The sequence below is a fragment of the Lottia gigantea genome, assembly GCF_000327385.1.
Source record: "Lottia gigantea unplaced genomic scaffold LOTGIsca_16, whole genome shotgun sequence".
NCBI classification, from domain to species: Eukaryota; Metazoa; Mollusca; class Gastropoda; family Lottiidae; genus Lottia; species Lottia gigantea.
The window spans coordinates 2,141,811-2,157,436 of NW_008707965.1; the positions used below are offsets into that span (position 1 = coordinate 2,141,811).

The 15,626-nt window shown below is 33.8% G+C and overlaps 3 protein-coding genes across 3 annotated transcripts; 2 read left to right on the forward strand and 1 right to left on the reverse strand.

Annotated features, from left to right (window-relative positions):
* Positions 1 to 5,272: 5,272 nt before the first annotated feature.
* Positions 5,273 to 9,740, reverse strand: LOTGIDRAFT_230987 (hypothetical protein; the record flags this gene model as incomplete). The annotated part of the gene is made up of 5 exons (XM_009050990.1): positions 9,701 to 9,740; positions 8,929 to 9,072; positions 7,515 to 7,625; positions 7,095 to 7,261; positions 5,273 to 6,466 (listed from the first exon to the last, which is right to left on the reverse strand). The coding sequence occupies exons 1-5, from the start codon at positions 9,723 to 9,725 to the stop codon at positions 5,273 to 5,275; spliced, it is 1,641 nt and encodes a 546-aa protein (XP_009049238.1). The 5' UTR covers positions 9,726 to 9,740.
* A 1,414-nt stretch (positions 9,741 to 11,154) lies between these two features.
* Positions 11,155 to 13,182, forward strand: LOTGIDRAFT_158275 (hypothetical protein; the record flags this gene model as incomplete). Its single annotated transcript, XM_009050991.1, has 1 exon — positions 11,155 to 13,182. One exon carries the CDS (start codon positions 11,155 to 11,157, stop codon positions 13,180 to 13,182), a length of 2,028 nt encoding a protein of 675 aa, XP_009049239.1.
* Positions 13,183 to 14,597: 1,415 nt separating this feature from the next.
* Positions 14,598 to 15,425, forward strand: LOTGIDRAFT_112816 (hypothetical protein; the record flags this gene model as incomplete). The annotated part of the gene is made up of 2 exons (XM_009050992.1): positions 14,598 to 15,002; positions 15,036 to 15,425. Coding segments are annotated over 2 exons (795 nt in total), but the record flags the coding sequence as incomplete, so codon positions are not given.
* Between the last annotated feature and the right edge of the window lie 201 nt (positions 15,426 to 15,626).

Genomic DNA, 15,626 nt, shown 5'->3' on the forward strand with positions numbered 1-15,626 from the left:
TTCAACTAGGAATTTTACTCAATATTTCTATGTCTTTTCTATATATCACAGAATATCTTAAATTGACGAGTCTCATTTAAACATTCAAACGCAGATAATTCTGGACACACATGGATTTGAAGGCTCAAATTGCGACGGTGAGCAGTGAACCATATTACTGATTGGCTCAGCTGAAATATTCCAGTTTCTGAGACTAAAGTACGATTTGTAAAAAAATGGCCTATCTGTCCCTTTAAATTCCGGCCTGTTAGACGATAGCTGAGTCTATATTTATGTAGCTCTATTTTGCAATGAAAAAAATAGAAAATTTAAAAAATGCTACAAATCATAATAATATTTACCTCAATGCAACGATATTGATAATGTAAAGCAGGAAATAAAACATCAAACCATTTCAATAAAACTTTTCACATTCCAGTGTATGCATTTATAACATAACGGTTTTGAATACAATGATGTACAATACCATCAAAGTAATAATTCTTGGCATTAAACGCCTTATATCGTCTTTTGTATCACTTCCTCGATAATAATAATGTAATACCTAACGTGTTGAAGAGATGATATCCAGTTGCTCAACTGGATGCGTGGGGGCCGTGAACTTTAGTGGTTTGGGGGATCTCTCCAGGAACAATTAACATGTTTTTGCACTAATGCATTCTGAGACACCCCCCACCCCTACACTCCTCGTAAATGGAATATTTAAAGATTTTCAGTCTGTAGTTATGATATTTCACTAATTGATATATATCTGGTTGCTAAGTTTGATTATTTCTGAATAATTTAGTACAGTTTTGTACTTGTTTTTTTTTTCTGAGAGTGGGGCCCTCCTTATGGAGGAGGGGGGGGGGGGGGTGGAAGGGCGTTGACTTGGGACAAACAGTCTCTATGGTAGGTCCGCCCTCTGACTGACTACTCTTCACCGTATTGTGTATCTTCACACTGTGAATTTTTTACGAACTTCGTCTTATATCTTAACTTTTTAATGGAAAGGTAAGGGGTTGTCCAGTTACCACAACAAGTCTCATCACAATTGCTTTAGGTTCAGGACACAATCATCAAAACACAAAACAGTTGGAATATCGAACTGGACAGATACAATTACCACAAGGTTAGCCTACTGCTATTATTTACATAGATCTTGATTTCTTAATGGTTTTTAACAAGCTTTTTCTTCAGTAATTATAGTCATACTAATCCATTGTATAGCGGCTAAATTTACTGGAGTGGCATATATTACGGTGTGTGTAAAATGCCAACTTACTATTACGTATTAGTGGTGAGAGCCGACACAGGGAATCATTGGCACAGCCATCAGAATTTTTCTTACCTTGAAGAGGATTCGAACTCATGGAACCTAATCGCATAGCTGATGAAATTCCAACTGGGTGTTACGCAATTTGAAGTTGTTCTTTTAGATTCGATAAAAAACAGAAACCAAATGCAAAGACTGTTGTTAACAGCGTTATTCTAGTTTGTGCACAAAGCCAAATGCCAATCTTCAATCACAACTTGATATAACCTAATATAAGTGTGTTACCGGAAGAACAAAGCGTTTGGATTCTGTAATTACAAATTGATATACCGGTGTGTGTAAATTGCCAAAGTTTGGTTTCAAAACGTCGTTACAACATTGAAATGTGAAGGGACAAACAATTCTTCTCCAAAAAACAAAGAAGACAAGAAATAATATTGTAAAGTTGAATTAATTACGGTAGGTAGGTAGGTAGGTAGGTAGGTAGGTAGATGACAAGTGAACATTCGCTTCCAGCGGATGCTGATATCGCAAACTAGGTAGTTGTTGGTAGTCGTAGTAGTTGGTAGTTGGATTGGTTCAAATTGGATGATTTTGTGTTGTTGGTTTGGTTGTTGATTCTTCGTTAGATCTGGTCGGGTCGAATGAAATGGCGGTGAAACTCAGCCCTGGATGGTGTGGCGTGAGTTACTCGATCTCCTTCATTCTTCCAAACTCGTTCTGATCATGGTATTTCTTGTTGGTTGGTAGTCGAATGGTAGTCGTTGGTTTGGTTTGGTTTGGTTAGATTATCTGTTAATTACGTCCGTGACCGTCCAAGTATATGACATGAGAGCCACAAGGGAGGTAACTTGGCCTACTACAAGGGAGACAATTTAACAGAATTTAGATGAATCATTTTGTATCGATTCTTAAGGATGGGTTTCCTTATTTTTTTAGTGTCAAATTAAGCAAACTATTTGGTGTTTTTAAAGAATTATTATGTATTCTTAATCCTATCATTATGTTCTTATTGCATATAATTAAGAGTTCTGACCAATCATAAATACTGCTCATGTTTGTGCAGTCTGGATAAAAAAAAAATTTTGACCCTTATTCATCGGTCACTCATTTAAATTCTGCTGGTAATTCTCTTCTAATGTAGCTAATTATGAATTAATCATGTGAGACAAACTGATATTTTTCAAAGTCATTAAAACACCTCTACTTTCTATTCATATAAGTATTAGCATTTTCACTGGATGGAATCAATCTTTAAAGGGAGTTAAAGATTCCTTCAAAGAAATAGATGATAGATAAAACACACAACAACCAACAAGTCAAAGATAATCCCCAAGGATAATCATAGTGAAAGGTTTTCATAGTCAATATGGATTTCGGACACTAGCCAGATTTCAATCAATTCAGTCTGGCTTTTATTATAGAATATAATATACCTAAATAAACACTTTCAGATTGATTTATAAATGCCACTGTAGCCAAGGTACTCAAACACAATAACTCCGAGTGTCTGAATACACATGATCAGATCAAGTCACTATATCTCTCTACTGATCAGAGAAACAAACACATCCTATAATTGTGAATATGGTAGAGCATCGGTATAATGTACACCCAGTAAGCTATCGTATTATAGGGGAACAGCCATTTGGTCATGGCACTACCCTCACGACTGTGAAAGGTCTGATTTTGATGTGAAAATCAAGCCCTATAAATGCTCAAAATTCATCTAAAAAATCTTAAATCTGTCAGTCCCCAGTCCCCTGGCCTCAAGTTTCGCCTCGAAGAAACACCTATCATTTTTGGTCTCACACTCTGACCTTTTTAATAGATAATCCCCTTTTCTTCAAATAAATGGCCTTTATCAATCAGAATACAGATTTGTTACTACACGTAAAAGGTTGGTAGGGTACCGAGAGCCGGTAGATACAAATGTATTTGATGGGCAGTGTGACGTGTTACACGTTTAAAACAGTGTCTGTATAGAACAAAACATTGGTCAGAATAACGAACACACCGAGTTCTTCTATTTGAACAAAGGGTATTTTTTACTTTTCCAGACGTTCGATTTTTAAATTGAAGTATAAATATTAGAATTATTTGATCTTGTAATTCTGTTGTGGATTTTTTAGTTTATTGATACTAGCCTTTAAACATGGTGTATTTAATTGATGCCAGGTAAATGGCGTTATCGATAAAAAAAATTTCCAAGGGATACATCCTTTAGGGTCGTTAAAAATAAGAAAACTTTACCTTCCGATTTGGCTATTGAAGACATTTGCCATGCAAATATAAAGCCCCAGTCCCACATGCCTGGGCTTCAGCCCGGTTTTTTGGGTGAAATTTCGCAAAAAATGTCGAAATAGTTTTACAATCGCATACCCGGACAAGACACGGAGCCAAGGAGTAGACACGGGTGATGGCCGGAGTAGCCACGGACGACACCCAGATGTCCCGAGAGCAGACTCAGACTATCCCAGAGAGGACACGGAGTAAACAAGGTGTTGACCCTCAGTCCGGAAATGAGGAACTGAGGCTTCAAGAACACAAGATATACGAATATACTACTTTTGAGTATATTACTTATCTGTATGTGTTTCGAAACGTAGTATGTAACAAAACTCACAAAACGAATAATTAAACCACTATATACCTTTAAAAGTAGGTTAATATTGATACAAAATACCGATATATAGGCAAATTTGTAATTTGGGTTTTTATAATGAAAAACTGAATTCAATTTAAATTGTCTACTTCCTAAAGTTACAGTAATAAAATATTGTTAAAATGGTGTTCAGTTTATCAATCGTAGAGCGATATAGAAATACCACTGTTAAAATAGTGCTCAATACATCAATTGTAGAGCGATATAGAAATACCACTGTTATAATAGTGCTCAATACATCAATTGTAGAGCGATAAAGAAATACCAGTGTTAAAATAGTGTTCAGTACATCAATTGTAGAGCGATATAGAAATACCACTGTCAAAATAGTGCTCAATACATCAATTGTAGAGGGATATAGAAATACTACTGTTATAATAGTGCTAAAAAAAACATTGCAGAGCAATATAGAAATACCACTGCTGAAATAGTGCTAAATACATCAATTGTAGAGCGATGTAGAAATACCACTGTTTTTAATAGTGCTAAATACATCAATAGTAGAGCGATAGAGAAATATTTCTACTTCCTGAAGTTATATATATATGAAACCATCGATCATTATTAATTTCACTATAAAATTTATTGTAAAATTTATTAGCATTTCACCATTTGAGATGTTTGTGTACATTCGAGCACAATTCCAAACTTAAACTGACAACAAGTAAAATGGAATGCGTGTATAGTCATGTTGTAGTTGTCTTGAATCGTATCCGGATTGGCACAAATATCTTGGCATACATGTATATCACTGTTCATTAATTCTGATCGGATGGACTGACAGTTAGGATTCGGAACTACACTGAGACACTGTTTGCTACGAGATGTGCACGGCAAAGATCCCTTGATATTTGGAAATCCAAAAATCTTTCAAATTTTACATATTAAACTTCTAAGAAAATATTAAGGTTCTAAGAGATACTTTAAAAAAAAAAGTTCACAGTAAAAGGAAATAAAAAACGACAGATGTCCTCCATTATTTTGATTTCAATAGTTTCATTACGTTGTGTGAAATTTATTATACTTCTGGTTAGCCGGTTGCAATTAAATACCGATCCGGCCATAGGGACGTTAGTTTTAAAGCGATTATTGTCCTCACTATTTGACTGCATGTTACCGATTACATTGAAATGAATTGGAATCAGCATCAGAAGAGGAAAGTGCGTGAAAGTAAATATAAACAAGCTCCAGTCCAAGAAATTTTAACCAGAAATTTGGTTTTCCTCACTACAAAAATTATCTTATTGTCCATGTTAATATTTATATCAAAGCGAAGCTCTACATCTTTTGGAACAATTTTGTAATCACGTAAAATTCGATTTACCGACAAAAATCAAAGACAGAAAGCTAGGTTAATACTTGGCTATCCCAGCAAAGAAAACCTTCGCCGGTATCCAGTTTCTAGAATTATATCCCCAGCCCCAATGAACGTAAAATTCCCTTTCAACAAGCAAGCCTTCTTCACAATCGTTGAATAGCTTCTTACATTTCAGGCTTGGGAAAGCTCTTTGTTGGTATTTGGTCGCTACTGGATAGTGCTGTCCAAATCTTGACCCCTTTATTCGCATTCCAATTACCACGGGCCACCCTTCTCGAATATATTCCATAGCCTTGTCTCTGATTTCGTCGTTATAGTTACCAATCAAACTCCAAAACCCATTGCTATGTGTGATAACCTCTTGTTTGCCTGATAACTGATATTCGGTAAAAAAGGTTTCGATCTTCTTCATGCCTCTCGCGGTTGTTGCACCTTGTCCAAAAAGCCAGAAAGTACCTAAAAATTCCCCAAGCTTTTCTACGTATTTCTTTGTTTCGTTTGTTTCCAAACCAGGTGCCACGCACGAGCTGTTGCCCCCCATTCCCGTAGAACCGCACGTGAAGAGATTCTGGCTTCCATTTCCGTATTTGTATGGGTCGTTGTGTGAACGCCGGTCGTAATAACCCAATATCATAGCCCATGAGACTGGACCGCACCCCACAAACCGTTTACGACAATATTTGAAAAATATCATCTTACGGCATGTTTGTATCTTGTGTTGATCGTAATCGGGAAATAGATCCTCATCATCAATTGAATAGGACTGGTTACCTGGGACTGATCGTTTCACGCGTTTTACCAGATCAATGGCCACTTTTGTCGTCTGAATCGAACTTCCGGTCCTAGTGCTTATATCCATATATATCACATCTTCGCCTGAAAACGCAGGAGTTTCGTGTGGGACGATCAATTCAATATGCCTTTGTCCATACTTTGTCACCTTTACCTTCTGTCGATCAATTCGATTGATGTTGTCGGCCAAGCAGACGTCTAAAATATCACAGACATATTTCTGAGAGTTATAGTTCTTAGAAGCCTGTGTTTCAATATCGCCCGAATCGTAGTCACCTATCATAATGTGTTTGGTATGGCCTGGTTTTAGAAGATGATAATGGGTGGCACCATCATCTGTATACAGGCTGGACAAAGTCCAAACTCCGGCCTTCTTCACATCTTTTCGCTGTTCAGCCCATATCACTTTTAATTTATCCAGCTGAGTTATCACTTCCTGAAATGAACACAAACAATAGAGACCATTCATTCATTCATTCATTCATTCATTCATTCATTCATTCATTCATTCATTCATTCATTCACATCACATTACGTCACACTATATCATATCGTATCGTATCGTATCCTATAGACACACCACGTTTGTTCCGTTTTATTCAGTCAACTTTGGACTGTGAAAACCAATAGCAAAACTAGAACAATGAGGGCATTGCATTAAAGGGGAAGGTGTGCCATTTTGGGGGGTTGATTATAGTCTTGAATATATGTAAATAGTCTTCAGAAATACCAGAGCTGTATGCAAATCACATAATTACTTTAAATACTTCGAACTGGGTATTTAACTCACTATTTCTATATAAGTCTTTTCTATATATCACAGAGTATCAATTCGTCAATTCAAAGTCAAATACATATAATTCTCGACACATGGATTTGAAGTCTCAAATTGGTGAGCTGTGAACAATATTACCGATTAGCTCAGCTAAAACAATTCAGTTTCTGAGACTAAAGTATGAATGGTCAAAAACAAAAATGGCCTACCTGTCCCTTAAATCAGACCAAGTTTGCTCATAACAAAAGGGCACAATTTGATAGAACGAAATTTTGCTTTTGATACAAACCTTCTCTTGACAGAAAAGATTTCCTTTCTCATCTTCACAACCAAGGAGAAATCCCGGAGTCGGTGACATCATATAATACTTCTTACATGTTGAGTCTTTCCTCCTAACGAATTCATTCAGATCCACCAATGGCGAGTATTCTCCCTTCATTACTAACCTATAATCACCTGTATGGAAATTGAAGAGATTGTAAAAAGGTTTTCTAACTATTTTTTACAGTATTGTGGACACTGATAGCATCAATTTGCACCATTCCAATTTTCAATGAGACGTATGTGGTTCCTGAAATTCTACTAAAACTAATTGATAGATGACGTCACTGAAAGTTAGCCTTATTTTGAAGCATCACCTTTCTTATGCAAAGTGAAGAATATTATTTTGTATATTAAGGTTTCATTGCAGGAATTCGGCGCAACATACCTGTTTCTGGACCTGAAGACAGAATCATAAATTCCCCATCGTTATATTCGATCAACCAGTACGCAGCATAATTTTCATTTAAATCTTTTCGATAAATTGGTACTGGATTGTCTGAAATAGATTGGAGTTTTACGTCGACATCTTTTTAGATAATTGATTAATTTCGAGTTTTGCGTTAAATAGACGGGTGTTGATTTTGATTTAGAATATATGTAAATAGTCTTCACAGGTACTAGAAATGTACAAATATGGCATAATTCCTTCAATTCCTATATTAGAAAAGACGACTTAACTTTCAAACGCGGATTATTCTGAACACACAAGGCTTAACTTTCCACTGTGAACACTATTACTGATGAGCTTAACTAAACAAATTCCCGTTTCTGAGACTAAGGTACGATTGGTCAATCGAATGGTGAAACTGTCCCTTTAAAGTACATAAATCGAGCAAAGATATTTAGACACATTGGTTCTTCTATAAAAAAAAGATACAAAGATACCACTATATTTTAAAGTAATATAGGTAGTAGTGCTGCCACGATATACCGATAAATCGATATATCGCGATACGACATGCCACAATACGCGCATCGTATTGACAATACCTTATCATTCTGGCATGTGATATCGCGATATATCGATTTACCGGTATATCGTGCCAGCACTACTACTTATATCACTTTGAAATAGAGTGGTTTCTTTGTATATGTATTTTTCTCGTTGACTAAAATTGTTGGAAACTATTTATATGAAGGTAGACGTTACCTACGTTACCAAATATCACAGTTATAAAGTTATAAATTAATATTATTCAATTTTCCCAAGAATGAAATGTATTGTTCAGGTTTATGTTTTGTATCAGACCCGGATGTCCATAAATATATTTGCTCTATTATCTATAGTGTCCTAAACAATACATATGATCTCAGACCACTAAAACTTTTTATACTAATGATTGTATTCGAATGTAGTCCGAGCTAATTTTACCAATCCTGTTTCTCCCTCCCTTTTTGAGGTTTCTGCATGCATGTATTTAGTCTAGATTTGGAATTTGAAGTTTCGTCCAGAAACTAAGTATAGGCCAGGCTTTCATGTGACATGTGACATATGTTTGCAACGAGATTTCTGGAAAAAGTTATAGAAGATTGAATTTGTAATTAATATGGAAAGAGATGACAAGTCAATTAGTGGAGTCCATATTCATTTGAAGAGAGTCGAATCTAGTTTATTCAATTAAATAAAATATTAAATAAATGGAGTAATTGGGCTAGTAATGATGGGCAACGCCACCTAAAAAAGACACTTTTTATCATTATATAATGGTAACGATTGCGATTTTTTGGGAAAGTATGCGCACTTTTTTCCTGCCTAAAAATAAATAAAAGTTTGGCATTGGATAAAACCTTAATCGTACCGTTTATAGTCTGGATGTCAAAGTCTTGATGTAAATCCAGTATTGTTGATTTTGTATTCCAGGGTAAGATATCTTTCCAGTTACTTTCAACAAGTCCAATACACACCAGCAGAAAACACCATTTTACAGGAGTCATCTTTACAACTTTAATAAAACGAATCCTCATCATATGTACTATAATCCTTAAGCGACTTTAGGGGGTATAGATCACTTTAAATAACGGAAGACAAATTTATGGTATAGGCCACTACTCCCTGAGTTAAATTATATTCAACGTTTCAACAATATACATAATCAAATTAAATTGTTTAAATGTCGCATACACTAAAAACTCGGGATGGGTATATCATTTGTGTTTCGTTATATGTTTATTTATACATAGAACTAGTATATAACACAATATGGTGAATATTACAAGTAAAAACAGAGCCAGTTATCTCACTTACAACGTAATTTTTGTTGTTTGAAATCCAGAATGAGCAGCCTCATGCTTATTTCCCTCACTAAATGGAATTAATCGTTTTCATTGACTAAATAAAAGAAAGAGTCGGCCGCAAAACTACTTCTTTTCTTATCTACTTTTTTATCAAGGAAAGCTGAAAGGTGTATTGAGACGAATCAAAAAGAAATATCGGTAACTATTCACAATACATATATAGGATTATGTAGACCATAACATCCAATCCCATCATCTCTTATGTAAAAATACCTGTGTGTTTAACACTCTTAAATTACATCAAACTCGACAAATAGAAACGAAATATCTAATTACCTCTCAATCCTATGTACATACACATATATTTGTAAAATCAAAATGGAGTAATAGACGATTTCTTCCGTGTAGGATTTTATTTATAGTAGGTTTATCTATGCCATTGTGTATAGCCTTAAAAGGTGATTTTCGGGGTTTTTTCGATCTACATCCGGGTTTACTATTGTGCTGTATTTAAAACGAATGGTATTGAATCGGACTATGGTATAGTAAGTTCTGTAGAAGTCGGTTGTCAATAGCGAGGGTCAGTATGTTTACCCCCCATGCAACAATGGGTTTGTCAACTCGGCTATCTATTAGGCAGTTCCACATAGCCAATATTGGTAAATATGGTATTTTAATCCAAAGGAAAATGATAAAATGTTTTTGGCACCTTCACAATGTTTGTAACTGGGTTTGTCAACTGAGTTTTCCTTCCATAGAGTCCACAAAACTAATATTGTTTATTTGGTACTTTAAATTCGCCTTTCTGAGACTAAAGTATGATTGGTAACAAAAAATAAATGGCCCATCTGCCCCTTTAAAGATCTGAAATGCTTAAAATTGGCAAAAAATTGGACATTATATGTCTAATGTTTTCAGAAAAGCTGGACCATATAAGACTATAGAGTGATATCATTAGGTCAACAGATATTCAAATTGCCAATAATAGGGTAAGGTTACAACGTGTTTGGTGTATGAATGGGAAAAAAAGCCCAGTGTCACATTACGTCAAATTTGAACTAAACTGAAATTTTCCGAAGTGTGAGTCATTGAGTGGACAGAAGAGGAAATTATTGTACCTACAGAAACACTATAAACTTATATATTGTTGAAGAATGTGTAGTTTTCTCTGACAGAGATTATGGATAACAGGCAACCAATTTAAATAAAGGTTGATTGAATACATGACGTATGCCTTTGTGTTAGCGTGATGACGGTATCCTATACTACTGTGTAAGCTTAAAGACAACAGTAATCTTGTTGAGAAAGCTTAAGTATGGAATGTCAAATATCCTACTGTTTAAGCTTAAAGATAGTGGATAAAGATTATCATACTGTGCAAGTATAGAAAATGAAATGAATGGAGTTTTACGTTCTACTTTGGTCAAGTGTAAAGATAGTGGACATCAAGTATCATTTTATAAAAGCTTACATATTATGGACAGTTTTCTTACCATGTACATTTGTGGACAACTTTAGAAGTTTAAACAAGCGGACAAGTGCACATACAAATATATTGGATAAGAAGCACAACTTATTAATATGAATGACAAGTAGCCTACAAGTTTTTATCACGGGGACAACGGACATCATACCATTACAGTTGTGGGCGAAATGCAGCCAAAACCCTAAGATATACCGTAAATTAAACAATAACTGAAGTTACGATAAACATCATCGTGTATAATGATATAATAACTTTCTAAAGACTGTGATTGAAATAAGTAAGTGATAGAGGTAACTCAGACATAATGATGAATAGTGTAAGACTGTTAGTTCTTGGTCTATTGTTTGTGTTTTACTCTATGTGTAATTGTGAGAAAGATGCGTGTAGTTTAAAACTGTGTAAATGTGTGAAATCTAAAGTGAAATGTAGTAACACTAATTTGACTTATATACCTGTACTTCCCAATGGAACTATCAGGTTATTTTTTGATGGTAATTATCTCCCTTTGATCAATGAACACACCTTTTCCAATATTACACACCTGAGATACTTGGAGGAGATCACATTTCAAAACTGTCAAATCACACACATTTCTACTAATACTTTTAAATTTTTAGAACATTTAAACCAATTGTGGTTCTCCTATAATCCATTGACGACGGATTCATTGTTAAATTTATTTTCTGATTTGAAAAATAGTTTCTACCATATATTAAAATTAAAACAGATCGGGTTAAGTTTTATACCTGAAGGTTTGTTTAAAAATAATTTTACTTTATCTGCGCTTGACTTATCTTACAATGCTCTTAAGACACTCAATTTCACAGAATTTAACTCATTGGGTCTAAAAGGGTTAAAAGTTGAAAATAATTTAGTCGAGACAATTATAATTGATAAAATGATCAATTTACGAGAATTATACTTAGGTTCAAATAATATCAAATCACTTCCAAATTTTTGTCAGGATAAATCTTATTTCCCTTCATTGGTCCATTTAGATATACAGGTTAATAGTATCTGTGAGTATCTTCCTCAATATATGAACTGTTTAAAAAACCTTTCTAAAATCTATCTCAATCATAATTGTATATCATTGATTCAATCAGGATCGTTCCAAGAGTTATCTTCTCTTAAACAACTCAGTATATCAATACAGAAAAATTCTAAATCAACATTAACACTAGAAAAGTATTCTTTTAATAATTCAAATCTTGCAAAATTAAGATTAGCTAATAATGATATGAAAATAAAAAATATTAATCCATTGGCGTTCAGTGGCTGTCATGGAGTCAAATATTTATCATTTTCTGATAATTCTTTGAGTGACCCCGGAAGTTCTTCTTGTACACATTTGGACCAAGCTTTATCAAAACTCACTTCCTTGCAATATTTAGATCTCTCTGTCACCAGGATAAACGAAGTACCAAAATCTATTCAAAACTTCACCGAACTGGTGTTTCTTAATCTTTATGAGAATGGGATATCAAACTGGGAAGACAGATTTTGGGATGGAAACGGCATGTTATCTACTTTAGATCTCGGTAAGAATTCTATAAAAAGGGTATCAAAAGAGATGTTTCCTGCGAAATTTAGAACACAATTAAGAACATTATCACTTCAATATAATCCAATTGAGTGTATTTGTGACAATGTTTGGTTGATTGAGTGGATAAATAGAGATCATACAAAATTTAAAAAATTTCCTCGTAAATATGCATGTTTAAATATGACAGAACAAGTTTGTATTCAGCACAGTTCGGCTTATACGTCAATAACTGGGGTTTGTTGTGTTATATTTCTTTTATTTATCTTAGTATCTATTGTTTATAAATATAGATGGTTTATCAAATATCAGATTTATATCTGGCAACATCAACCTAAACTCTTAAACGATATGGCGGAACGACAGTACCTCTATGACGTCTTCGTTTCATACTCCGCTGCGGACGATTGGGTCTTGGATGATCTGGTACCACATTTGGAGAGAAATGTGGACATGAAACTCTGTATACATGAAAGAGATTTCCAGGCTGGTAGATTGATTATAGATAATATTGTAGAATCCATTGAAAACAGTCGTCGTGTTTTAATTGTATTAAGTAATAATTTCGCTCGAAGTGAATGGTGTCAATTTGAAATGACACTAGCTCAGAAACATGTTTTAAATCGAGCTATGGAACCTTTAAGTGTAGTTTTATTAGAAGATATAGACAGTGAAAATATGAGCAATTCACTCCATGCTTTATTAAAGACAACTACTTATATAACTTGGTATAATGATATAGAATATATTCACTTGTTTTGGGATCGACTGAAGAATTCCCTTATATAATATACTTATATAGCCTTATTTTATATAACAATAGATAACTGAAGATAACTTATATAATATATTTGTTATAACCTTATGTTATATAACAATAGATAACTGAAGATAAGTTATATAATATATTTGTTATAACTTTATGTTATATAACCATAGATAACTGAAGATAACTTATATAATATATTTGTTATAACCTTATGTTATATAACAATAGATAACTGAGGATAACTTATATAATATATTTGTTATAACCTTATGTTATATAACAATAGATAACTGAAGATAACTTATATAATATATTTGTTATAACCTTATGTTATATAACAATAGATAACTGAAGATAACTTATATAATATATTTGTTATAACCTTATGTTATATAACCATAGGTAACTGATGATAACTTATATAATATATTTGTTATAACCTTATTTTATATAACCATAGATAACTGAAGATAACTTATATAATATATTTGTTATAGCCTAATGTTATTTAACAATAGATAACTTAAAGGGATTGTACAGAGGTTTTCTGAATTTTGTATGTGTATCGGGGACACTGTTAGCATCAATTTGCACCAGTCCAATTTTCAATCAGACGTCTGTGGTTCCGTCATGTGTTTGATGACGTCACTTATCGCTAAGGGTCTTATGTGATGAAGCTTATTTTGCGATAAGTGACGTCATCAAACACTTGGTTATAGTGGAAATGCAGGAACTACAATCTGATTGAAAATAATAATGATACAAGTTGATGCTATCGGTGTCCCCGATACACATACAAAGTTAAGAAAACGTCTTTATAACCCCTTGGGAATAACTTACATAATATATTTGTTTTAGCTTTATGTAATATAACCCTCTGAAGAATTCCTTCCGATGATTAACATGGTTTGAATTATAAGATTATAGCTTGGTGTGATGAAATAGAATAAATTCACTTGTCTAGGGATCGAACTTTTCGAGCATGACCTGAATTAAATTAAAATAATGTGAAATATTCAAAATAGCATCAAATTGTTTATATAAATACCTATGCTATTACGGCATAGCACCGAATTGTCGCTCTACAAATCATATTTGAGCACTATGTCAACAGTGAAAAAAAATTATTATTGTATATATATATATACTTGCTATATAATTGTGGTCATTTTGGTTAGTAAGGTAGTAAAATTGTTCACGTTTTTTTATTCTTTTCACTGACCCCACTTGTATACAAGTTTAGTGTAGTATTTCAAACGTTTCGAGAAATTTATATTTAGAAATATTAAAACATAACTTGCATTTTTTGTTATTTTGTTTATATACTTAGCATTTATCAATTTTCAGTATGGTAGTATTTTGTAATTGATCTAAAATAAATTAGATTTTGAAACCAGTGTTTTTATGGTCCTTTGAAAGTTGAACGTCGAATTAATTGCACAAGGTTGAACCCTATAAGCATAAAGATTCCAGACAAGTTGAACCCTATAAGCATAAAGATTCCAGACAAGTTGGACCCTGTCATCTTAAAGATTCCAGACAGGTTGAACCCTATAAGCTTAAAGATTCCAGACAAGTTGAACCCTATAAGCTTAAAGATTCAAGACAAGTTGGACCCTGTCATCTTAAAGATTCCAGACAGGTTGAACCCTATAAGCTTAAAGATTCCAGACAAGTTGAACCCTATAAGCTTAAAGATTCCAGACAAGTTGAACCCTGGCATCTTAAAGATTCCAGACAAGTTGGACCCTGTCATCTTAAAGATTCCAGACAGGATGAACCCTATAAGCTTAAAGATTCCAGACAAGTTGAACCCTGTCATCTTAAAGACTCCAGACAGGTTTAACTCTATAAGCTTAAAGATTCTAGACAGGTTGAACCCTATAAGCCCAAAAATTCCAGACAAGTTGAACCCTATAAACTTAAAGATTCCAGACAAGTTGAACCCTATAAGCTTAAAGATTCCAGACAAGTTGAACCCTGTCATCTTAAAGATTCCAGACAAGTTGAACCCTGTCATCTTAAAGACTCCAGACAGGTTGAACTCTATAAGCTTAAAGATTCTAGACAGGTTGAACCCTATAAGCCCAAAGATTCCAGACAAGTTGAACCCTATAAACTTAAAGATTCCAGACAAGTTGAACCCTATAAGCTTAAAGATTCCAGACAAGTTGAACCGTGTCATCTTAAAGATTCACGACACATTGGACTCTATAAGCTTAAAGATCCCAGACACATTGAACCCTTTAAGCTTAAAGATTGAACACAGGTTGAACCCTATAAGCTTAAAGATTCCAGACATGTTAAACCCTATAAGCTTAAAGATTGCACACAGTTTGAACCCTATAAGCTTAAAGATTCCAGACAAGTTGAACCCTATAAGTTCACATAGCTAATATTGTTTGTTGATACATTGACATTTATAAAACTGTATACGTTTTATTCTAGTATTATTGTTTTTAGT